Genomic DNA, 25,823 nt, shown 5'->3' with positions numbered 1-25,823 from the left:
AATATTTGCAGACAAGAAGGACAGAAGGACCGTCTCGTCAAGGCCATCCATTAGGAGATAATTTAAACTTTAAACATGTTGAATTATAATGTGAAATCATTTTGAATTGACTTTATAAACATGCTATAAGTATCACATTTCTTTCTTATCTCTCCTCATGATCATTATGAAAGTTTCTTACAGTGGCAAAAGGGAAGGATAACGTGCCCCCTAGAGCTGATAATGAAAACTGTAAGTTCAGTATTCCACTTTAATTGATAAGATACAGTATTTATTATTTCAGTAGTTATTTATTTCCACTATTTTATTGTTCTATGTATATTGTGCCAAATTGCCCATTTTCTTTTTATTTTGATGTATAGTGGCAGCATTTGTTTATGAGCACTGGTGGCCTTATAATGTGAGTTATTTTATAATGTGACAATGTTGTTTACTTATTTACTCAGGTTTCTATTGTTCTTTTATAATTGAAGTTATACTAATTTGCACATTTGGAATAAAACAAGTTTACATTTCATATATTTTTGTTGGTGTCAGATTATTTACAACATATTGGCGATGAAGGTGAGTTGGAGGGGCCCCCTGGGAATTCTTCCATGGAGCCCCAACAGACCCTAGAATCGCCACTGCATCCAGTTATCTTAGCCAGGGGGGGGCGCATTATATAAGAGAGCACACATGCATGCACAAAATATGCAGACACACCAATAACAAACTGGATCATATGACATGTCATGCGGTGCAGAAACAGTTCAAACTTTGGATCCTACAGGTTGCCTACATCGAAATAGGCACGCACATGGTCACATTCTGACAGCTGTGACGCAGCAGGGGCAGGTGGGAAAACTCACTCCCACGGTCGCATGGAAATAGGACATGGGAACTGAGTTAATCAGATTGGAACTGAGGTAAAGCAAGCTGGAAGGCCTAAGAGTATGCTTGTTTTCGCGTATAGTTTGAGTGCAAAATGTTCAAGAAAGCTACTGATGTTGTTATCACCAAAGAACACTTTGTGACATTCTCCCTGAGAGAGGCTGTCAATGTTTCAAAAATAGTATTAGTAGTAGTAGTGCCCACATAACTTGAATGGATTTGAAATGGCACTTCCTGGTAAGTCAAAGCTGATACACATGTCAGGTCCGTTTCAACAACACTATGTAGCAATCACTGACACAGTGACACTTGACCAGTTGACCTCATTCACTGTGAGAATGTTGAGCAAGGTTGGGATGCGCACTGGGACCATAACTATTTCCAGACCAAGTGGGAATAATTTTAAGATTTTATTGATCTTTATATTGGTTTTATTGATATGGTATGGTTGATATGGTAACTGGCAGTTAGCCTAGGTAAACCCAGCCACCACGTGACCTGCTCTCTCAGTTCCCAGTCACTATCAACAGGTCTGAGAGCAGGTCACGTGGGGGATGGGTTTACCCAGGCTAACTGGCAGTTAGGCTACTATTTCAATAATTGAGTTAATAAAATTAGTAACTCAGTAAGTAATTAGTAATTACTCAAGTAATTAGTTAGATTACTAGTTACTGCAAAAAGTAGTTAAGTTACAGTAGTTACTTGTAACTAGTTACTCCCAACACTGCCCATAACCAAACCAACCTTCATACAATTTTTTTTTTCTCTCTCTCCTTCAAATCCGTGCCTAACTTTGCGAGATCCTCATCCTGCTACTCACACAGATGCTGGTGAAAAGTGTGACATCCATTGCGGAGGTAAATACATAATTATAGGCAGGTCCATACTCATCTGGACCAGAGCCATCACTCTGATCTGGACAGGCGCTTCCTATTGGTGTTCGTGGACGAAGTGGGCGGGGTTAAAACAAGTGCCTTTCCAAAACAAGCAACGAGCACCGACACGAGCGAAAGAGGGCAGCTGAGCCACGCAGCCAGAAGAAGGAACCAACAACAACTTTAACTTTAAGCCGAGACAGCGGGGGAGAAAGCGCATGGACCGAGAACGAGAGATCTAAAGTAGAAAGGGAAACTTGGAGCAGTCCAGCAGAGGGGCGTGAGGTACAGTATGGAAGCTGCTACAGGCAGCTGTCACCGCACAACCATTGTCAGTGTGTGTGTGTGTGTGTGTGTGTGTGTGTGTGTGTGTGTGTGTGTGTGTGTGTGTGTGTGTGTGTGTGTGTGTGTGTGTGTGTGTGTGTGTGTGTGTGCGTGTGCGTGTGCGTGTGCGTGTGTGTGTGTGTATGTGTGTGTGATACTTTGTTTATTGTACATTTGCAAGCGACGACGCCGTGGGCAAAGCCACTTGCATGTTATACTGGATTCAGCAGGATCATGTTTTACAAGCGCATACTTGAACCGCAGTGTCTCCGACAAAGTTAGCTAGCCTAACTGTTAGCATTACTGTAGCTGAAAAAGATGACGTTTGGCAATCTGTGTTTTGTTGGTGGTCAGTTTCTGTCGTTAGCTGGTGGGTAGCCCCTCATAGAATGACCTTGCTGCTGCATTTTTGCTCCATCACAAACAATCACAGAGTGTATTAGTGGTACTAGCAAGTTTCATTGTGCTGAATGTCAATAATAAGTATTTATCAGCTTTGAAAGAGGTCCGACAACAAACGTATGTGTTTTGAAAGCAACATGCAGCTACTATTAAGCTCTCAAGGCTCTCAAGAGGCCAAGTAGATGTTGTTACAAATGTAGGTGCACCAGTTACAAAAACATTCTCACAAATCATCATCCACATAATGGTAACATAAGTTGAGAAGCTCACCTAGATTAACAGTTGACATTTTAAACACCACAAACTTCAAAATGACCTCAGTCAACACCTCTAAGACAGAATCAACAGAACTTCACAAAGCTGGTATTTATGACAGGGCTTTCCTTTATAAACCTGCTTGTATCCAAGGCCAGCACACAGAGGCATGATAACCAGGTGTAAACAGTATTAAGGCCAGACACCTGAGCGGTGAGGGGGAAGTCTGATGAGTAGCCTTTTTTATTACATTATTATTATTACTATTACTATTGTGTTTTACCACTTTTCCTACATCAGATTGTCTTTGGAGAAAGACAGAATACTGTATGCCATGGACACAACAAATACCACTGCACTCAGTTCAGGACTTGTGTGACAGCATTGTAAGGAGGACTGAGTCTCCTGAGGGCAAAATGGTCTGGTGCTTATCAGGTAGTTGTTGTCATATTATGTTAGGTGTTTATGTTATTTTCTCTACACCATACTATGGGTCTGCTTAGTATTCATCATCATCATCAACCTTTATTTAATCAGGCAAGTTAATTAAGAACAAATTCTTATTTTCGCCTGGAGTATTGATAGGATGCGTAGTGTCAGGTGTGACTGAGCTGATGAACCGGTCATGCATAGAGGTGGAATGAGTTATTCGCAGTGAAGCAAACTACAGTGTTAGTCATTTGACTGGGGTCAACCTTTCTGGGTTGAAACCATGTCAGTGAGTGATATATTAGAGATAGTAAAATCTTTCCACAGAGAAAAAGGTTTGTAGCAACATGTATAGATAGCTCGTCCAGAGACAATATATGATAATATATTTACTACAATGGTTTAGAATGGTACTCAGGTAAGATGGCAGCCAACATATCCCATTCTGAAGCATAGAGATACAACTGTTTGATCTCTATTTGGGGAGGAAACTGACATTTTGTCTCAGTTTTCAAAACTTCTAAGTTACAATCTCACTAGTACATGTACTGTACTACAGTATGGAATACGTTTGAATTTCAGTTGGCTAAATTGCATGTTTATTTTACATAAATAGATGATGATTCTTTGTTTGTTTGTGTGTCTCTGTGTCTACTAGAGGTGGCTTACGATGGACCCCAGCAATGAGACTGAGAAGATGACCTCTGACCTCCCCGGCAGCACCTCCCACCATGAGCCCCAGGGGAGTGTGTGCCAGAAATTGGTCCTGCCCAGAAGCACAGGTACCAACACAACACAGCTGATTGAAAGCCATTGATGGATAAAACCCATTATACCCGTATAACCCGTATTTTTGTAGGCGCAGAGGTCCCTGCGCTGCTGGTTCGTAGGCAATGGGATCTTTGTATAGGGATTGTAGTTCAATGCATGAAATAAGGTCTGTGGGTAACAAAAGTTTATGAAACAGTGACATTTGTGTTCAGCAAGATACTCTTCACAAATGAGGAACAGTTATTTTTTACCCGATTTTCAGAAAACGTTTCAAAAGTCATAACAGTGGTCCTCATTTGTGAAGATGATCTTGCTGAAGACAAACTTCGTTGTTTCATAAACTTTTGTTAACCACAGACCATATTTCATGCATTTAACCCAAATTCCCATACAAAAATCCCATTGCCTTTTACACCTACAGTACGAGCCGGAAGTGTTGGCAGCCATTTTTCGGACTCATTCCTGCCGTACTCTATAATGCAACTCCTACCTGCACCCCTGACTCAATGACTTGTTGTCTAATATAAAACTTTGCAATGCTCAAATCAATATCTTGAATTGCTAACCTGGTATAGTCATTCCTAGCAGCAAAAAACTGATGATCATCCACATAGAAAGAGGTTGACATTTGCACCTGTTTCACACTGACGGCACCTCAAACAGGAGTTGTTTATTACACTCATCATGCTGGTGTCCCGGTCATCCTGACCTTAGACAGGTCCCATCCTAACTATTTAACTCTCAGTTTCTGCTGCTCTACTTTGAAAACATGATACGGGCTGAGTACAGCTTAGTCTTACCTGTCTATGACCAAAATGTAATATACTACATATTACTAGTTACTTTTATTTGAAAGTAATAAGTTACTTTACAATATTACTCTCTGTGTAGAGTAACGTGTTACTTATTATGTTACTTTTGCATTACTTTCACCAAAACAACAGCAGTAGCAGAATGACATCGCCGCCCCGGGACCATCCCGAAAAATAATGTCAACCGTCTTGAAGTCAGTGTAAACAATCCAAAATTCTAAATGTTATCCTTTTCCTTTGTTATTGACATCTATAGTGGTTATTTGCATACAAACACACAGTTTGATTAGGAAATGATTGTATCTTTTTTTAAATACCGTAAATTCCGGACTATAAGGCGCACCGGTGTATAAGCCGCACCTGCAAAGTTGACTGTTTTTTACATATATAAGCCGCACCGGACTATAAGCCGCGGGTGTTTTAATGTTTCTTTTTTTTTTTTTTTTTATTGTGTTTTAATGTTTAATTACCATATGTAAGGGTTCATGCACAGAGGGGATTGTCGGGAAAGAGATGGCTGTTTGAGGAAGCTCCCATTTATTAACATTTCAACAAAACAACATAACACAACACCACCTGTGTTGTTTTTTACAGTGCACACAGTGTCCGCGGTGTGGTGAAAAGAGGGCAAGAGAGGAAATTAAAACAGAAGTGGATTTATAGTTAGAAAGAGTGCTAAAAAAGAGAGATTTTTTTTTTTTTTTTTTTTTGGGGGGAAAAAATCCATAGATAAGCCGCACCGTTATATAAGCCGCAGGGGCCAAAAAAGGCCAAAAAACGGGGAAAAAGCCGCGGCTTATAGTCCGGAATTTACGGTATGTGCTTTGATAAAAAAAAAACTCAATTTGTAACTTGAGTTACTTGACAAAGTAACTGGTATAATATTACTGAAATCCTATAAGTAATATTACTGAGTTACTGCTAAAAGTAATATATTACATGTAATATGTTACTTTTGTAATGAGTTACCCCCAACACTGTCTATGACTGTACAAATACTCTGTTGTCTTCAATATTGATTACTGAAATTTAATCCTTATGGAATATGACCTACTGAGCTTGTTTTGATGGATGATTCCTGTTGTCTTACACTAAAGCATTTCCTCTGACAAAATACAGTCACAGTGTTGCTGGATGGAGACCTGCTCATAAGCTAAACTATGAGTTTTGAAAATTCTGCTCTTTAATCTTTATTTACTTGAAAGTTTACTTAAACAAACCACTTAAAATGTCTCTTACAGAACTACCAATGGGAATTGAAAGGAATCCTTCCACTTGGGTGGAAAAAATGTGCAAGCTGCATGGTTCAATGTTGTAACTGTAGCTAAGCTTCACTAAACTACATGGTCAGAGGAGCTAAAAACAGTTCAAATCAACTCATTGTTCAACTAACTTTTCACAACTACTGTATTTGTGTTGATATCAAATGCTAGCCTGGTAAACCAGCTGGTCACGTGAACTCACATTTCATTTCCTTCTACCAGACAAAACAAACAGAACAAAATGAAGAGTGAGTTTACGTGTCCGGCTGGTTTACCAGGCATCAAATGTCATAATTGCAATCAGATTATTCAATAAAAAAAAAGATCTATTACAAGAGCATTACAGTTACAAAATACACATACTCAATAATATACTGGATGTGTGATCCATTACAAAATGGCACTTAGAAAGGATCGGGAAAGATGGTGGCGTGCAGCAAATGACTGGTAGGAATCGCCACATGAGTTAGCTTGCAGCTGTGCCTTTGTTTTTCTTGGGTTACGCAATACTCATGCTATTAGAACAAGAGAAACAAGTGGCATATATATATATATGCTCTTTGGAGTATATATATATATATATATATATATATATATATATATATATATATATATATACTACATATATACAGGTATATATATATATATATATATATATATATATATATATATATATATATATATATATATATATATATATATATATATATATATATATATAAAACAAAAAAACAAATCATTCAAGTTGCCTAATGCGTATTTATCCTTTATTCAAAGCAAGGAAAGATGTTTGTCAAACTGGTCAACAGCAATAGACGGTAAAACAAAGCGATCATTTTGAGATTTATGACCATTGTGCCATTACATCAAGATCATATCATGTCCAAATATCCTTACAGTTCTTCTCATAGTATCTTATTTTACTACCTCTTTTTTTTTATTGCCTTTCTTGTACTTGACTTCCTTCTCGGCACTGTTGGCGCCGCCAACTGCTGCTGTGGCACCTGAATTTCCCAACGGTGATCATCAGTAAACTGCAATCTTCTCTTTGTTTTGCACCGTTTTACATGAAATATCTAGTCAGCTACGTGTGTCGCTTTTAAATGATTTATTTATGTCCACATGGACACAAGGTACAAAGGACATAAACACTAATAATGCAATCAAATGCTGGGAGTTACACTGTTAGGGCTAATGTACAGCGCCTCCGGAACAGATGCGCTACGGCTCCGGTACGGCTGCGAACAGACCCACACTCATGTCATCTGTCAGACGGATGCGGGCTCCGACAAAAATAGAACAGGTGCGTCATTTTTTTTGCCCATCTATTAACATGGGCCAGAGTCGATGCATCAGTTTTGCCGGATCCGCAACGCAGTCAAGGTTCAAGGTTCAAGGTTCCAGTTTATTTGTCTCCCTTGGGAGAAATTTGTCTTGGAGACAGAGATCCCAGCTGCGTACAGACATTTAACACAGACAGATACATCAGACACAAAAACATAAGACAAAATTGCATACACCCTTATGCATTTCAAGTCCCTTAGGAAGGAGCATCTAGTTATCGTTAAGTAGCTTAATTGAGAGAGGGACAAAGGAGTGTTTATATCTATTGTATTTACACTTTGGAATTCTATACCTTCTACCGGACCTCATGAGCACACACAGTCGTAACACATCTGGTGTACATTGCCTGTAGTCTGGGCACCTTTTACACTGCTTTTGGCATTGGGGGCGTAAACCAAGGAAACAGCAAACAAGTGCACCAAAAAAACTTCTTTGTTGCCGAGAGCCTCATAAAAAAACAGCTTCTGTATTGGCTTAAAATACATGTATGTGATATTGTGAATCCGCGATGTCCATCTTTTGTTTTGTTGTTTGATTTTCTTATTCTGTTTCCGCTGCTTGTTTCCTGTCTAGGGCGGGGTCTAGGCCGGAAACAGGTCGAGTGACAAAATCCCTTGTAAACAGGAGACCAGGCTCTTTCTCCCCGAGAAGAGCCTGGTGGTGACGCGAAGTTAATACAAGATAATGATAAAAAGTAGAGACACGCACATCCAAACCTGAATAGGGCAGGTGCAGAGCTCGAGGCAGAAAGTGACAAAAGAAAAAGAAAGCTCGCACACTGCATGCAGTGTGCAGTGTCTAACCATGTGTTCCTTATCTACCTGGTTAACGGTGCCCTGTCTCTGTTGGCTCAGCAAGGCAAACACACACGCACACGCACGCACACACACACACGAGGGATTACAAGATTGTTGCAACAGTCTCTTTATGAACTTACGACGTCGAGCTTCTACTCAGCTAGCAGTGTTAAGACCACCGACTGCACGGACCTCAACCAATGATTGGCCGTTCCTTCCCCCCCTTACACACCTCAAGTTTGTTTGCTTCAAAAGTACTTAGAAACATCTGCACTAGCACACAGGTTTGTGCAACTTCTAACCACCTTGTTTTTCAGTGTGTCACGTGGTCTCGTCTTTCAGCAGGCCCGCTTTAGACGGTCACCGCCATGAGAGCAGACGTATAGGCCACACAAGACAGCAAAAAAAAAACATCCTATATAGGCTAATGATATCCAGATGTGTCCGTTAAGCAACATCTGGAGATCCTTAATGTTCTCAGAGTGCAGCATAGATGATGGATTGTACTGTTACACAAAATAAGTCCACATGAAAAGTCCAACATGACAGAATCAAGCCACCTACCCACTCAGTAGTTCAACTCTGATCATGTAGTCCTCACATTATAACCTTGTCCAGTAAACCTGAGTATCGGTTACAATAGATCTATTGCATGTCAGTGATAGTCTCCTAAATATACCAGCTTCACTGTTCGACCTGTAATACTTGAGATCTGGAGGTTATCTTATGTTGTGTGTGTGTGTGTGTGTGTGTGTGTGTGTGTGTGTGTGTGTGTGTTCTCACATACACTACACTCTACATCAGGGGTGTCAAACATGCGGCCCGGGGGCCAGATCCGGCCCCCCAAAGGGTCCAATGCGGCCCAAAGGATGACTTTGCAAAGTGTGAAAATTGCACTGAGAAGTCCTTCAATCCAATGTGATGCACTTGTGAAGGCTAAGAGGTGCCAGGTTTCAGCAGCAAGTTAAATATGAAGTAGCCTATTCATGTTATCTGTATTAATCACTAAATGGTCAGCTATTTTTATTACCTTTGCTTGACTATAGAGAATTGCACAGGTGGGTAAACTATCCAAGGTGAGTAGTTTACCCATTGATTGGCCCTCATTGATTGATACAGTTGATCTGAATAGGTGAGTAAACTATCTGCCTCATTTCAAAGGGGTGGGTCAATTGTTTACTTGCGTTGACCCTCCACTACACCCCTGATTGTAATGCACACAGTACAGACAGTCGATAATGTGCTTGATGGTAGCTGAGATAACCCTACAGTAGCCTACGTGTTGTAGGGTTGTACCTGTAATTCTTTACACTAAGATAAACGGGAACATTTTGAGGTTTTGTCATTTATAAGTTATTGATTATTGATTTTCATTGTCTGGCCCACTTGACACCAAATTGGGTCGCATGTGGCCCATGGACTAAAATGAGTTTGACACCCCTGCTCTACATGATATATAACCCGTAGTGACTACGGGTTATATATCCTGTAGAGAGATGCATTGTAGGTTTTCCTCCTCAAAACGCTTAGGGACCGGCTCTCGTTCTCTGTCTCCCTCTACAGGCTGCAGCTGGCTGGTGGTAGTGGCGTCTGTGGCGGCCTCTCTGAGCGGCCTGATGCTGGGCTATGAACTGGGCCTGACCTCGGGGGTCCTGCTGCAGCTGCGGGGCCTCCTCTCCCTCTCCTGCCAGGAACAGGAACAGCTGGTCAGCTCCCACCTGCTGGGCGCCCTGCTCATCTGCCTGGCCGGGGGCCCCTTCCTGGACCGCTACGGCCGCCGCTGCTCGATGCTGCTGAGCGCCGCCCTGGTGGTGGGAGGGAGCGTGGTGCTGATCACCGTCACCTCGCTCGCTGCACTGACCCTGGGCCGGGTGATAGTGGGCATGGGGACGGCGCTGTCCGGCACGGCGGCCTGCCTGTACATTGCGGAGATCTCGCCGCGGGAGAGGAGGGGCCTGCTGGTGACCCTGTACGAGCTGATGGTGGTGGTGGGCGTGCTGATGGGGTTCAGCTGTAGCTACGCCTTTGCTGCTCTGCCCCACGGATGGAGGTACACGTTCGGACTGGTGATCCCCGCGGCGCTGCTGCAGAGCGGCGCGCTCTTGCTCCTCCCACCCAGCCCGCGCTTCCTGGTCGCCCGGGACCAAGTGGAGCGGGCTCAGGTGGTGCTGGCCAGGCTGAGGTGTGGAATGAAGGAGCACGTGGAGGTGGAACTCAGGGACATCCAGGCGGGGCTGAAGGAGGAGTCCGAACACGGTTTCCGGGAGCTGTTTAGCACCAAGGCTAACCTGCGCTCGCGGCTGCTAACGGGCGTGGCCTTGGTGTTCCTCCAACAGGTGACTGGTCAGCCCAACATCCTGTCCTACGCTTCGCCACTCCTCCGCAGTGTGGGCTTCAATAGCGACGCCGCCGCGACCTTGGCCTCCACCGGGTTGGGAGTAGTCAAAGTGGCCGGCACCATCCCTGCTGTGCTGCTGGTCGACCGTTTGGGACCCAAGAGCTTCTTGTGCGTGGGCGCTGTCGCTATGGGGATGTCACTAGCCACGTTGGGCGCGGTGACGTTGCAAAGCCACACGCACATCACTAGCCTGTGTCAGAGTGGGTCTGGACTAAACCACACCCACAAGGTGTGGGATTCAAATAGTACCGATCCACAGTTGGATAACAGTGACGTTTGGACCACTGCCTTCCCCAGCCAATGGAATAGTGAGGAGGCAGAGGTGCTGAGGACTAAGGACGAAGAGATTGGAGGATCAGTAGGAGGGAGGAGTCGTGTGGAGATGATGTCATCCTCACTGAAGTGGGTGTCACTGATCAGCTTGTTGGTGTATGTGGCAGCCTTCTCCATTAGCCTCGGGCCCAGTAAGAACACACTCATACAAACTCATTCACTCCCTCTTCCACCCACCCACTCTCTCACTCACTCACTCCCTCCCTCTTCCACCCACCCACTCACTCACTCACTCACCCACTCACTCACTCACCCACCCACCCACTCACTTACTCACCCACCCACTCACTCACCCACCCACTCACTCACCCACCCACTCACTCACTCACCCACTCACTCACTCATTCACTCACTCACTCACCCACTCACTCACTCACTCACTCACTCACCCACCCACTCACTCACTCACTCACCCACCCACTCACTCACTCACCCACCCACTCACTCACTCACTCACTCACCCACCCACTCACTCAGTATGGGATCATTTACACCAGGCAGTGTAGGAAATTAGCCACGGGCAAGGGCAAAAATGCCCGCAAGAAATCTCAGAAGGCCCCTAAAAACCCTGATCAACGGGCAAAAAATGCCCCCAAGATTTGGATCATTTTATTTACATTAAATAAAATCAATTTAATTTCCATTTCCATCTCTAACACACTCAGCAACTGCAAGCTGTTTGCCAGAAGAATATGATGAACAACACACTCACACAAACAGCACTGTTGTTCACACAGACACACATGACACTTTAGCAACTTTAGGGTTGCCACTGTTTTGTAATGATATATTTCAAGGACTTCTCGAGCAGTTTTCAAGCAATAAAGCCTGGGAAGAAAAGAGATTAAGACAAAAATGTATCCACCGCAGGTTACCTAGGCGACCAGCCGCATATTTGAGCTAAGCACGCCTACGAGAGAGCACACCAGCCAATGACAGCTCAGCGATCAGGTTAGATCACCAAATGATTCCCGAGCGCGGCACTGCTGCCGCTCACCGCTCCCCCAGGGGATGGGTCAAATGCGGAGAACAAATTTCGCACACTCAGGTGTGTGACAATCAGTGGGACTTTACAAGGCTCAAACTCAGAGATTCTGGGAGGCTAAATCCAAGCACTTTTAAGGACCTGTTTATAAATCCAAGCATTTTAAAATCCTTGATTATTTTCACTTTGCAGACCCGTGGCAACCCTGAACTTTATGCACCAATTACTTTTTTTAAGTGCCCCCGAAATTTTGTAAATGCCCCCACTTTTTTAGACAGTGGGGCAAAAGTTCCCCCCAAAATATTTTTTCAATTTCCTACACTGACACCAGGCCACATTCACACACAACATTTACATAAATGAATCGTGCTTGATTATTTGGCCTTGCCTAACTTGTTGAACCGGTTTGTGTAGAGCAGGGATATATGCATGTCCCCGTATGCCATGGCTGAGAGGGCATGTTTTCATACCAGTGTTTGGTTGGATTAAAAGTTTAAAACACGGACACGCAACATGCACATGTTTGCCTATTCTGCTGTGCAAAAAAAAAGCCTGTTGGTGTATTTGGTGCTGATAAACAGCTTGAAACATGTCCAAAGTGACACGAGGTAACATGGAGTACAAAGTTCAACTGTGGGTTACGGTTTAATAAATCGGCTTAAAGTGTACACCCCAGTGCCCCAGATCTAAGCAACATAGTGCCAGACTTCAATGCTTTTATACTGCAACTCTGGTACTTCAGTTGCTAATGCAATGATTTCTACCTGACCTACTGTATATAACACACAGCAAAATAGTCAGATAACGATATTGTACAAAAACGCATGCTGGATCATATTATTTGTCTTCAACTATCACCTGTATCTGATGTATGTGTGTTTGTGTGTGTCCGTGTCTGTTCAACTATCACCTGTATCTGATGTCTGTGTGTTTGTGTGTGTCCGTATCTGTTCAACTATCACCTGTATCTGATGTCTGTGTGCTTGTGTGTGTCGGTGTCTGTTCAACTATCACCTGTATCTGATGTTTGTGTGTGTCCGTATCTGTTCAACTATCACCTGTATCTGATGTCTGTGTGTTTGTGTGTGTCCGTATCTGTTCAACTATCACCTGTATCTGATGTCTGTGTGCTTGTGTGTGTCCGTGTCTGTTCAACTATCACCTGTATCTGATGTCTGTGTGTTTGTGTGTGTCCGTGTCTGTTCAACTATCACCTGTATCTGATGTCTGTGTGCTTGTGTTTGCCCGTGTCTGTTCAACTATCACCTGTATCTGATGTCTGTGTGTTTGTGTTTGCCCGTGTCTGTTCAACTATCACCTGTATCTGATGTCTGTGTGCTTGTGTTTGCCCGTGTCTGTTCAACTATCACCTGTATCTGATGTCTGTGTGCTTGTGTTTGCCCGTGTCTGTTCAACTATCACCTGTATCTGATGTCTGTGTGCTTGTGTTTGCCCGTATCTGTTCAACTATCACCTGTATCTGATGTCTGTGTGCTTGTGTGTGTCCGTGTCTGTTCAACTATCACCTGTATCTGATGTCTGTGTGCTTGTGTTTGCCCGTGTCTGTTCAACTATCACCTGTATCTGATGTCTGTGTGCTTGTGTTTGTCCGTGTCTGTTCCAGTGGTGTATGTGGTTCTCAGTGAGATCTTCCCCATGGGCGTCAGAGGCATGGCTGTGTCTGTGGTGTCAGCTGTCAACTGGGCCACCAACCTGCTCATCTCCATGACCTTCCTCACCATTACAGGTGTGTGTCTGTAATGTACAGTATTTGAATATGGGGTCCATGCGCCAACTGGAATATGGCTGCACTATTTCCGAGACTGGCCTAACACGAGGGCAATAATTCACTAGCAGACCAACAGCACACAGCATTTGTGCTCCACAACAAATCCTTACAGACATGGTAACCTTAATAGAGCTTTATCAGGGTCTCTCTTTTTATCTGCAATTTTATCTTTCGCCCAGCACCAGTTGGAAAGGTAGATGTGTCTGAAGAAAGATGTCTGAAGAACAAACAAAATAATAATATTAATCAGAAACTATATAATATGCGTCTTCACCTACAAACTTGTGATATAGCATGAGATTTGAAGATGAACACATTTGCTACTTTACATCCTGTAAGAAAGAGAAGTTGCCACTACTGATGAGTCAGTGGCTACGTTTACATGGAGACAATATTCCGGTTTTTGCCCATATTCGGAAAATGACAATATTCCGACTAAATGAATAATCCACTAATATTCCCGTTTACATACAGCCGTTGCTCGCCCTCCCCGACACGTGAGAGAGGGGGGGAGAGAGAGAGAGATGCAGGTAGAATCAGCTGAGTTTTTCTGTTGAGAATAAACAAAGCAGTGCTATTCTTACCAGCATCACTTGGTCCATTTCAGGAGCTTGCTGCTGGAAAGTTTGGCGTTGCGATATTTGCACATCCAAGTCTTTCATAAAAAGTAGGCCAGTATGTTATTATCTCGCAGGCTCGCAAGCATTTTGGACTTCCGTGGGCACCACTCTCTCTTTAAATCGATGTTTCTCATCTCCTCCCGATCTTTTCGCATGCCAGAGACGGTGGATTATGATTATATCGCCTCTTCGCTTCTAGCACACATCAGCTGACCACAAACAGGCAACATGCGTCGCAAACTGCAGTAAAAACCCTGATTGAGACGCAGATTCCGAATGCACTGTATACATGATCAAAGAATCCTCCTAAAACCTGAATAGTACTGGAATAACCCACATGTTTTAATCTGAAAATGCTAAATTAGGAAAAAGGGCAAATTCGGAAAATGCAACTGGAATATGCTGTTTACATGACCCTTATCAAATTCAGAATATTGTCATTTTCCACTGAGTGACTGCCTGCCTACCTGTTGCAGAATCATAATAGCGCCCGATCAGTGACACACAAAGACTAGACTCGCACGTACAGTAGAAGATTTAAGTTGTCCTTATCTAAACTTGGCATCATTTGATAGGTGATCTGTCACTTGTGCAAGGGTTTATGTAGGGTTTAGCAGCTTTTGTAAGTGTGGTCATGGATCTGGTCACATGCCAGTGATTCCTTTCCTGTTAGTCTGGCTCAGTGCTTTTCAAACTTTTTGCACCCAAGGCACACCAAAGGGCAAGACAATATCTCAAGCCACACCTATATCCATGCAAAATAACCTCTATAACACGTGTCATCTGCACTCTAAACTTTGAATTTACTAATGCCAAATAAAATTTGACAAACAACTATATTACTCGTGAAGTATTATTTATTAACAAAATAATTCAGGAATTAATTTGAAACTACTTCACCAAATTACTACATCGAAGCAGCAACTTTTTGTATAGTTTTAGACTGTATTTGCAATACCGGTAGTAATGTATGGTTGTCACAAAATCCCAAGGCACACCTGGACTTGCCTCACGCCCTAGGCACACCATTTGGGAACCACCCGTCCAGTTTACCCCTAATGCAACTTTGTCCCAACGACTGTAACGGGCAAGGAGGCACATTGAGTGTGTGTGTTTGTGTGTGTGTGTGTGTGTGTGTGTGTGTGTGTGTGTGTGTGTGTGTTGTCCTTTTTCCAGAGACGATTGGCCTTCCTAATGTGATGTTCCTGTATGCTGCTATGAGCTTTGTTCTGCTGGTGTTTGTCCTCCTCTGTGTCCCGGAGACCAAGGGACGCACGCTGGAGCAGATATCAAAGGAACTGGCTAAGAAGTGAGTTGCAGCTGTTACACACACCCTCAACTTGATTTTACCAATAGACTACACAGGACCTAAAATAAACACCTCTTGGTGCTAATAAACTAGGCACTGTTACGAAAACTTGGATTCCATCCTCCATCCTTCCATCCTTATAATAAAAGTGAGCAAGTGGGCTCTGTCTGTTTCAATTTTTGTCCCACTGATGATGTCACAATGCCTATGACATCTTCAGTGCCTATGGCATCATCAGTGATGTCATAAGATGATTTTGGTCAATAACCAAAGTCTCATCTGCTGGCCACTAATCAGCCCCACTGGAGCAGTTGGGGTTAAGGGCCTTGCTCAAGGGCATCTCAGTGGTGTCTTATGACATCACTGATGATGATGTCATAGGCATTGTGACATCGCAGCAGCCGAGCTGCGGGCGAGGTTGCGCAGTGTAATATAATTGATAATTCGTGCAGCTAAGTGGTTACATCCCATCACTAGTCTGGTTCCAAACTCCTGAATCACAACTCACCCACTCTTCAGATTTGGTGGAATGATTCAGAGAGAATCAACAGCAATTCAAGGGACTAAAGTTTGAATGGTTCAGGTTTTTCATTAGCGTTTCGGCAGAATATTTGTTGAAATCATTCATCACACATAGTGTCTTTGCAAAGACAAATCCAAAACGACCAACATTCTTGGTAAAGTTGGTAAATACACCCAGCATCAGTGTAACTGAAAATACCATCAGAGTGGCCGGAAATATCAGTCACTAGTGATTGGTTCAACGAAAATCAACACCCCCCTCAACACAGAAAATAGCAAACCTAGAGTCAATCTCAGACTAAATAATGGCGTGGTAAGAAATGGACATCCAGTGTGAATATCAGGCTATATGACTACACCCACAGCACCTCTAGGTGGCTCAATTATGAACTAGATGCCAGCAGCGCCCTCTCTCGGCAACCATTAGATTTAAATTATATTCACCCACACTACAACTGCACAACTGGCTTCTACTCTACACTTCAGCGTGCATGTAGCCCACATCATCACAACCAATATTTCATTCAAAAGCAATCTCAAATGTGCCACCATCACATGATAAATTAAGGTACATGGTCTTAAGGTATCTTATTTATGATATGGGGTTTGGACCAAACTGAGGTCCTTTCTATCTTCAGCCTTAGTCCTGTAAGCCCTGAGCTGACTTCTCAGGGAGGCCATGTTTTCACTCCTGTCTGTTTGTTAGCAAGAGATTTCAAAAAGTAAAAAATTAAATTTCAAAAGAAAGGATAGAAAGCCCTTGGTCCAGGGATCAGTTGATTCAATTTTGGTAATGAACTGGATCTGGGATTTGCACCAGACAGTTGTTTTTTTTAGCCTTGCCTGCAGCAGGGTTTTAGACTAGGTGTCCATCATGCAGATGCTACTGTTGGTTGATTATGCATCAATTTGTAAAATTTTGAAAATGCTGAAAAGTTTAAATGTTTTTCCAAAAGCAAAACATACTCTAACCCCCCCCCCCCCCCCCCCCCCCTCTCTCTCTCTCTCTCTCTCTCTCTCTCGCCCTGCCTTCCCAGGAAGCATTTTGAGGTGAGGTTCTGGAAGCGGGTCCAACCCAAGGACAACCTGATCATCAGCAAGCCCAGTGACACCGGCTAACATCTTAATGAGAGACTTAAGAGAGCACTACTTTACCAATACCACCTCAAGGAGAGACCTACATGCCAAGGGCGAGGATCAAGTACATGATGACATTAACAGACCTCACACGCAGCGTCACCCACAAATGATGCACCTGCCCGTTTCCAGCTGACTGTGATGGTATCGTCTCCATGCTCTTTCTCTTTGCTACAGTTAGGAGAGAACAGGAGGGATGGCAGACAGAACAGGAGGGATGGCAGAGATTGCACATATGTAGAACGGAATTAAAGAATGGAGATAGTTGAAGTATGAATTTGCTCAAATGAGAATAGCTCAGGGGCTGCTCCTACTCATTGAAATTGAGTCATGAGACATGAATTATTCACTCCCTCACTATATTTCCCTTTGATTTTTAAGATTGGAGCCCCAATTCTCTTGTTAAGCTATGACCTCCCGACAATACGACTTCCGGGTCCAAGCGCCAAGCCTCTCTGCTGTGTCCCTCATTGTTTTGAATAGATCCCAGACTAAAAAAAACATTCAACTGTTATTCTACCGCTTTCCTTGCGATGAGAAAGAGAAGAGGAAATGGCTGCAGTTAATAAGGTAAGTTACAATTCTGAGAAAGTACGTAGAAAGACCAAGTTTGACGCTAAGTCTACAAAGATGATCTATAAAAAGTTATGTTAAATAAAACTAATATTTATAAAACGATACCTAAAAAGATTCATGGGTTCCGCCATAGTTGTTGTGAATGAGGCGTGGTGCCGCTTGGTCCCGGAGGTGACGCGGGGTGAACGTCTGCCGTCTGTCTTAACAGCCGAATGTTGAAGTCATGTTCTTTTCCTCTTTGCTCCTGGATTCAACTTCTGTGTCAAAAATGGCCAATTGATCTTCTGAACACTGATTACCCCCAACTGAATTGCTACAACTGATTTACATTTGGAGGTGTTAGGACAGTTACAAAAGATTGCTACTTTTGGAATCCCAAAGATGTACTAGAAAATCAAATACTAATCTTGCCAAATGATGATGCAGCTAAACACTTGTTGGTACTCTGCTGCTGGATCCCAAATTAATTCCAATTTCTAAAATCCGAAGTGTTTTTTACATGCTGCTCACTCAAATCTAATAGCACCCTTTAACATTGCTGACACCCTAGTCACGCTACAACTTCTACTGTAAGCTACATGGCTATTTGAATGGTACAGGAATAAGGTATGGTTGGGCAGAAGGCCTCAGTAGTTTCTCCTTGAGCCTTCTGTGAGTGAAAATTCATTGATTGATTGTTGATCATTGACCAATGGACAAAAGTCCTGCCAATTGTGTTATTTCAAATGTGGCCTTTGTCCATTTGAAATTCTCTATGGCACCCCGAGATAGCCCCCACTCTCTGGACCTGTGAGTTTCCATGAAGTCAGAAAACTTTAGTTCTCTAGGGATTTCAACCTTCGCCCAGTTCACAGATGGCCAGAAGAATACAATCATATCTCCTCTACTCCCACACAAGCACGAAGCCTTGAGAGAGGACAGCAGAAATGAGCTGACTCATCTCAATGATGTTCCTGGAACACTAGCAGGTCTAAGAGGGGAGAAGGCCATCGCATAACACTAAACACAGTCAATGATCAACAACCAATCAATAAGCAATCAATGAATTTTCACTCACACTTCCCTCCTCTTGAAATACTCGGGAGGAGCCTGACGTCTCTTCCATTACCGTGAACAAGTAATCAAGGGAAGACTATTACAACTCATCAGGTAGGTTCATAATATTGGGTAGAGGATAGAACAGTTTTAGAAGTTGTGATGAATTTTTTTTATACTTTTTTTTTTACCTGTGTCAGTGATGCCAAAATATACTACTAGGTTGATTAACTGTTGCAATGCTTTATTGTAAGAAAAACGACTGGGTTGACTTATTCACAATTAAAATGTCACATTTTGTCATTTGTCCTTGTACCTCATATCTTTGTCCATCATGTTATAAAATGTAGAAATTCATCTATCGAGTCTGTGAGATTGAACATCTCTGAAAAGCATTTGATGCAATAGATTCTGTGGAAGTTGCATCACTCACTCAATTTGTCATGTTAGGATTTACATACATAAAAAGAGAACAAAGAAAAGGGGTAAGAGAGCAAAGCACAGTAAACAGTATTCCTATGGTAGCCTATTTTATTCAGTAAACATTGTTTTTTATTTTTATACAAAATACAAAATTCTGAACAGTGTCCCAAATCCTCAGGTGGACACGGTTCAAAAACGTCTCTATCGCACATACATTAAACATCATGTGAAAGACACGCTTCTCTCAGCATCCTCCCCGTCAGATGCTTTTTTGTACGTACACAAGTTGCCTCTATACACAAATCTAGGACCAGAGGTCCAACTGCCATTGACCATAATGCTGACATTAGGAACTAAGGGTGAAGTTGGTTGCAATTAAAAATGCTTACCTCCTAACATTCCTTTTCCTTGACTGAAGGAATGCTATTGTGTGAGGGGTTTGTATCAATTAGCCAATTTCCAAGTCTGGAAGATACAATTGTCAAATTCAGTGAATTCTCCTATTAACTGGGAAACAATGCTAAACGGAAATCACACAAGGGAACATCATCTGCATTCAGAGCACATTTGGAGTCAACAGCTGACAACTAAAGTATGGGGAATGTAAGGAAGCAACCATTTAGATAAGTTAGAACTGAATATACTGTGAATAGGTGTGTGTGTGTGCGCGCGCGCTCAAGGATAAGATCCTATGTACTGTACATAACAGAGTCCACCAGTCTGCCTCTGTGTTGCAGTCGAGAACAGTGGCACAATCATTGACCACTGTTAGGGGTCAATGATTATTTGATTTTCCCAGCTAAAATAGGGGTAATACAGAGTGGTACCTTGTATCTAAGGGCAAATTCTACATCTACAAACAAGCCATTGCGTGGACGGAGATGTTTCCAGAGTACGTGACATAGAAAGTGGACGCGTGGTTGTGTATATAATATATAGGGTGAAAGGTGAGGCATCTCAGTGTTAAAATACTGACTCTCTTTGCGATCACCATTATTTAATGGTGCTTATAATGGTATAAGCGTTTAAAATGGTTCGATTATTGAAGACCGGCCTTTTTGCGTTCATGCAGTAACACCGAGGAATAAGAGCAAACTCCAATGGACGTCTGCTCCATTCCGCTCAAACCTCCCCCGCCTTCAGTGTCAGTCAGGTTTGGAGGAGCAGTTTTCACTCGGGCATATATTACGTTTGGATGGTATATTTGCACTTCCAATTTGCGGGTCAAGTTCAGGCTGTTAAAAATCCAAAGATCAAACTGGTCCACAAGGACATTCAAAATGTTGTCAGAAGTTAACTGTAAGACTTCTATTGGGGCTCTGGTAAAAAAAAAAAAAAAAAAGATATCCAGGTAATATCCAGTCAGTCAGATAACAGGTAGAGATAAAAACAAGTACATCCAAGGATAAGGTGCTTCTTCACTTCATCACAAACTGATGGGACCCGTCTTCTCGTTACCATGGTTTTAGTTGCGGAGGGGTTTCTGAACCTCGAACAGGAGAGGGTAGATATACTCCACAGCTGTGGCCACATTCTGCACATTTGGTCCTGAGACATGGGGGTGGGCGGGGGGGGCGAGAACATCCAAACAAATTGAGTAAAATCAAAACAAACAAAAGCAATAAAGCCACATAGTGAAAAGGCTAGAGAGCACCGAGACAGAGAAAGGTCAAGACATAAATGCCACACTATTAGTGAGACAGTTATAGTTCAGTTAATTCCTTGTTTATGTTAAGCCTCATCAGTAACCCATGGCACCCATACAAGAAACAGGCAAATCTAATATTTAACTTTGCGAAGTAACATTCCTTGAGGAATTAGGTCATTTAGAAACTGATTTACTGGTTGTAAGTAGTGTCCTCTAGAGAGAGAGTGGCGTCAGCGGAGGACCAAAACGCGAGACTCATTAGCCAATGAACAGCCAGGAATGTGTCTCGCGCTACTTTTGCATGCTAAAATAAAGCTGATGATGTACAATTTGATTCAAGGGGGAAAAAACCCTTTCAGAGTACAACACAAACTGTCTATTGTGCTGCAACTCGACAGTGCTGCTTAATCCAGGACCTTACTTCCTGGAACTCTTGAGAGTAAAAAACTGGTGCTGGTGTGCCCTCTAGTGCCCTCTAGTGCTCTACGTGCTATGTAAGAAGTTACCTACATGAGTGGACAGAGAAAACAGACAAAATATATATCTAGAAAATGATGCAAGCTGTGTGAGTGTTGACGAGAGAGGCTGGGTATCAGCACTACTGGATACCTTACTTATCGAGCAAAATAACCCAATACCAAGTAGTAGCAAACCTTCTCCAGTCAAACAATACCTGCAATCAATCCTTTTTGTACACACATCTAGAAAATAATTAAATCATTTGTATGGTTTTGCTCCCAGCCAATCACTGTAATGTGACGTGTGATTGGCCCACTACAGCAGCAGCTTCAATCCATACAGTCTGTGGTGGTGAAGTCGAGTGTGGTGTATGTTACAGAGTTTTCAGTTCAGCATGCCGAGATGCCACCAAAACACTCCAAAATATGGGTTCTATCTCACTACTATAATACGGTGAGGGGTTGCAAAGCGCATGCAAGTTGAGCAGGCGACTAGCAATGAGTTCATGAAGCATATACTTGTACTGTACTTAAACATACAGTGTTCAAACTAAAACTGAATAAAAATAATATATAAAACAACAGAGTGCTTGTGCAAGTGTGTGTGTGTGTGAGAGATACCTGTAACTGTGAGGCTGCCGGTGGAGAACACCTGTACAGTGGCCTTGAGATGTTTGATCCTGTACGTGGCAGCAGGATGGAGCTCCGGTTCATAACTGACACACACAGACAGAGCGTCAAGTCATAACTGACACACACAGACACAGCGTCAAGTCATAACTGACACACACAGACACAGCGTCAAGTCATAACTGACACACACAGACACAGCGTCAAGTCATAACTGACACACACAGACACAGCGTCAAGTCATAACTGACACACACAGACAGCGTCGAGTCAAGTGCGTCTGAACTCAAAAGGCCAGCTGAATCCAAGGCTGACTACAGAAAGGAGTTTTGTAATCCACATTGACATAATGATTGTTTGCTCTAGTGTCAAACTCCTACTGAAGCGGTGAGCAGTGCTCCCACCACTAGGGGTCATTCTCTCCTTATAATAAATACTGAATTCACCAGTAAAGTTGAGTTTAAAAGGCGAGTGTTGTTGTTTTCTTTTGATACACGGCGCTTTGGAGCCAGCATCAACATATTCTGGTGGTGGTACTTTCTGTGTGTTACACCTCCACATGGCCTCTGTCATTTATTATGTTGTGGAAAGTCTATGGATGAAGGTTCTGTGTTCTGTCTGTTCTGTGCACTGCATGCCACCAGAGATGAGGAAAAATCCAGCAAGACAGCACAGTTATTAATAAAACAATAGTGCATAAATAAAACAAGGTGATTTATGGGTGAAAAATGCATTCTTTGGAGACTAAGACCAGTGAAAGACTTTAGTACCATGGGTAAATTTGATCAAATCAGTGATTATCTGCCAGTGTATGCAGTATTAATACCTCATTTTTCAGACTTGAATACAATTCAAACTCATAGAATAAGATCAAGAGAGGGAAACACATTCTGAAAATGGTGATCTTGCTTCCCTGCCTGCCCTAGTTCTGGACTGTGGTGCTTCTTTGGTGTAGCACTTTGTATTGTATTGAGTCCATGTCCCAGCAGTGTTGCAGTCCAGTTATGCCAGGCAAAGATGAATCACAACAATAAATATGCCCTTTTTACATTGTGAGCAACCGCTGTATTACAACTTCCTGTGGCAACTTTAGAACCAAGAGGTCACTTTAGCTGAAGAACTTATAGTGTCGGTGCAGGAGTCAACAGACAGTCTCTGTACTTCACTAATGTTCATTTTGGGCAGGTTGTGGAGCGATTTAGTGAAGGCCAGAGCTGGCAACAAGAAGTTGTAATGCCCTGTTTCTCAGTGCAGAGGCGGTTACCATGACGACGTCAAAATGGCCTTTTCTGAGTGATCCCCATCTTTGTGTATCGGTTTCTTAATGGGAATATATTAATTTTTTTAGAAAATAAGGATTTCTAGAATGATATCAAATGGGTCTGGTTTGTAACCGGGCAAAGCAAAAATAAACGTAAAAAATGATTTCCGATTCGAACACTGCTTAACCTAGGTCAGGATGGTGGTGATCAAGTTGATGACGACAATGATTATGATTATGTACTAGGGATGCCACGGTGTGGATATTTTCCCACCGGGTAATAAACACGTGACAACACCGGTGTTACCGGTTACACCGGATTGTTAGTTCCTACTAGTGCATGTTGTTCCCGGGAACAATAACAGTGAGACACCAGTCGGGTATCCTTAGCAGCTAGACTAGAGCGAACGTTACGTTATATGTATGTTGATAATACAAGTTTTAAAGTAAGCAAGAGTCTATGCTTTAACCGTCCATTCTGTAGGTTCATAGAGACAAGACGCACGCTGCTCCTGTTTAAAGTACTAACGTTAGCATGGACGCTCACAGTCATACAACACTGGCTGCATCACAACTCATGGCTGCATCTAACTCGAGACAACTATTCAGACGCCCGTGGCGTGGAGACAATCTTTCTCAAAAGAAACTAACATTTGCGACACATCTGGAGACTTTTTCTGACATGGGATTAACAATACCAGCAAGCAGCAGTAAGCAGGCAATGACTGAATGCTGGTAAGTCCTCCCTCCCTCCCGCTAGCATTGATGCTAATTTAGCATTGACTTTTCGCTGTGGAAAAAAAGGGACATTTCCAGAGATGGCCCGCAGTGACAACAGAATGCACATGCAGGCTTAGCTAAGGGTCTTACCTACATGTGTATGAGGGCATAATGTGTGTTCATAAGATGCATGGCGTTAACTAACGTTAGTTGCTGGTCTAACCAGAACAGTGGAGCCACACTGCAGCCCAGAGGGAGCGCTTGTAATTTACATCGGCGCATGCTGAAACTGCGGAGTTTTCCTTTCAATTCTTCCTCCATAAAAACAAAAGATGTTCCCAGTGGGCACGTTATGTAATCGGTGTATGTCTCACCACCGGGTAACCCCGGTAACACCGAATACCGCGGTAAGACTATTATGTACGGTTTAATGTCGACTTTGACGATACAAGTGATGTGATGGCATCAATATCCTGCTGTGTGGTACCTGGCAATGGGCCGGTTGTTCTTGGTAAAGTCGATGAGGTGGATTGCAAAGGGCATGGAGCACACTGCCAACACATTCACCACCTTGTAGTCTGTAAACCGCACCTGGACAGACAACACACACACACACACACACACAAATACAGCATAGCTTATCATGAGTTAGCATAGGAATTAAGACTGACAAGCTAGTGGGGGGAAAAACAGACATCAAGAATAACACTGTAAACAGCTGTATGATTGTTCTCACCCTGAAGCCGAGTTTCTGCAGACAGCGTGCCAACCTGCGGGCACCCACCTTCGACTCATCCTCACTGGGCGAGAGAGGAAAGCAGGAGTGAGTATGGGCATAGCTGTGTGGTATACGTACATATACGTTTGCCATACACATGAGAAACCACACACAAAAAGTAACTAGCAACCTTAGAGTAACTTCAGAGTGATGACTGTTGCGCTGCTAGCTGTAGCATCAGTGACAGGGCGGACATGTCACATTATGACAATGCCACCACATTATTTCCTGTTGATGGGTGATGTCATCCAAAGGTTCAGCTGAAGCCAACACGACGGCACTGACAAATAAGGAAGTGAGGCGACCATGGTCACCAGCAGCCAACTTTGCTCGGGTTACATAAAATGGAAACGCCTTCTGGCACCTGCTTCCTCCATTTGCGGTGTGCAGTGGCAGTTGTTCACATGGTTAACTGTGCACGCTCCTCTCTGTGTTGCCTAAGACTTTTAGCTGCCAGTCTGCTAATGATTAGTAGACGAGAGATTGTGTGATTGTGTGTGACTGTGTGTGTGTGTGTGTGTGTGTGTGTGTGTGTGTGTGTCTCTCTCGTGCAGTGTCTACCTGGTGGCTCCAGTGCAGATGATTTTCCCTGAGGACCAAATTGAGGCAGTGATCTTGGGCTTGCGGAGCTTCATCAAGACTTTCTGAACACAACCACACAGAGAGTAAGACTTGTCAAACAATGAATAGAAGACAACAACAAAAAAACAACATTACACTGTAAAAAAAAATATCTGCTGATGTAGTCCATATAACCACCTTCATAAAGAAAAAAAATCTTTGATAATGCGGTGAAGCGAGCGGGAGAATCTCTCTCTCCCTCTTTCACATGCTTAGGTTTGCGTACCCCTACTTCAGGCTTGTAGATGACATTTATTCCCTCCAGGGCGATGGTGCGCAGGTTGAGGTGACACCTGGTCGTGAAGGTGGCCACCACATTAGTGACGATGATGTCGAGCGCCTCCTCATTGCTGGAATCCATGTGGAAGCGTGTGGTGCAGCGAGGGAACCACCGGGGCTTTCTCCTCACACATCCATCAACAACACCTTCATCACC

At 43.0% G+C, this 25,823-nt stretch overlaps 2 protein-coding genes across 2 annotated transcripts; one reads left to right on the top strand and one right to left on the bottom strand.

Moving 5' to 3' along the window:
- The first annotated feature begins 1,897 nt into the window (after nt 1–1,897).
- slc2a12 (solute carrier family 2 member 12) lies at nt 1,898–20,504 on the top strand. Its single transcript, XM_083643549.1, has 6 exons — nt 1,898–2,033; nt 3,817–3,940; nt 9,708–11,006; nt 13,485–13,607; nt 15,446–15,578; nt 17,138–20,504. The coding sequence occupies exons 2-6, from the start codon at nt 3,829–3,831 to the stop codon at nt 17,217–17,219; spliced, it is 1,749 nt and encodes a 582-aa protein (XP_083499675.1). The 5' UTR covers nt 1,898–2,033; nt 3,817–3,828; the 3' UTR covers nt 17,220–20,504.
- On the bottom strand, nt 19,141–25,800 carry tbpl1 (TBP-like 1; the record flags this gene model as incomplete). Its single annotated transcript, XM_083643550.1, is given in 8 exon segments — nt 19,141–20,819; nt 21,999–22,093; nt 24,476–24,579; nt 24,725–24,788; nt 25,328–25,410; nt 25,614–25,756; nt 25,759–25,779; nt 25,782–25,800. Coding segments are annotated over 8 exon segments (612 nt in total). The 3' UTR covers nt 19,141–20,736.
- Between the last annotated feature and the right edge of the window lie 23 nt (nt 25,801–25,823).

The sequence above is a fragment of the Poromitra crassiceps genome, assembly GCF_964638095.1.
Source record: "Poromitra crassiceps genome assembly, chromosome: 9".
In the NCBI taxonomy this organism is placed as follows: domain Eukaryota; kingdom Metazoa; phylum Chordata; class Actinopteri; order Beryciformes; family Melamphaidae; genus Poromitra; species Poromitra crassiceps.
This window is presented reverse-complemented; position numbering and strand designations above follow the sequence as displayed.

Coding starts and splice junctions, on each gene's coding strand:
- slc2a12 (XM_083643549.1), top strand. CDS start 3,829: ATGGACCCCAGCAATGAGACTGAGAAGATGACCTCTGACCTCCCCGGC. Junction 11,007..13,484: donor CTCCATTAGCCTCGGGCCCA/GTAAGAACACAC, acceptor TGTCTGTTCCAG/TGGTGTATGTGGTTCTCAGT. Junction 13,608..15,445: donor GACCTTCCTCACCATTACAG/GTGTGTGTCTGT, acceptor TCCTTTTTCCAG/AGACGATTGGCCTTCCTAAT.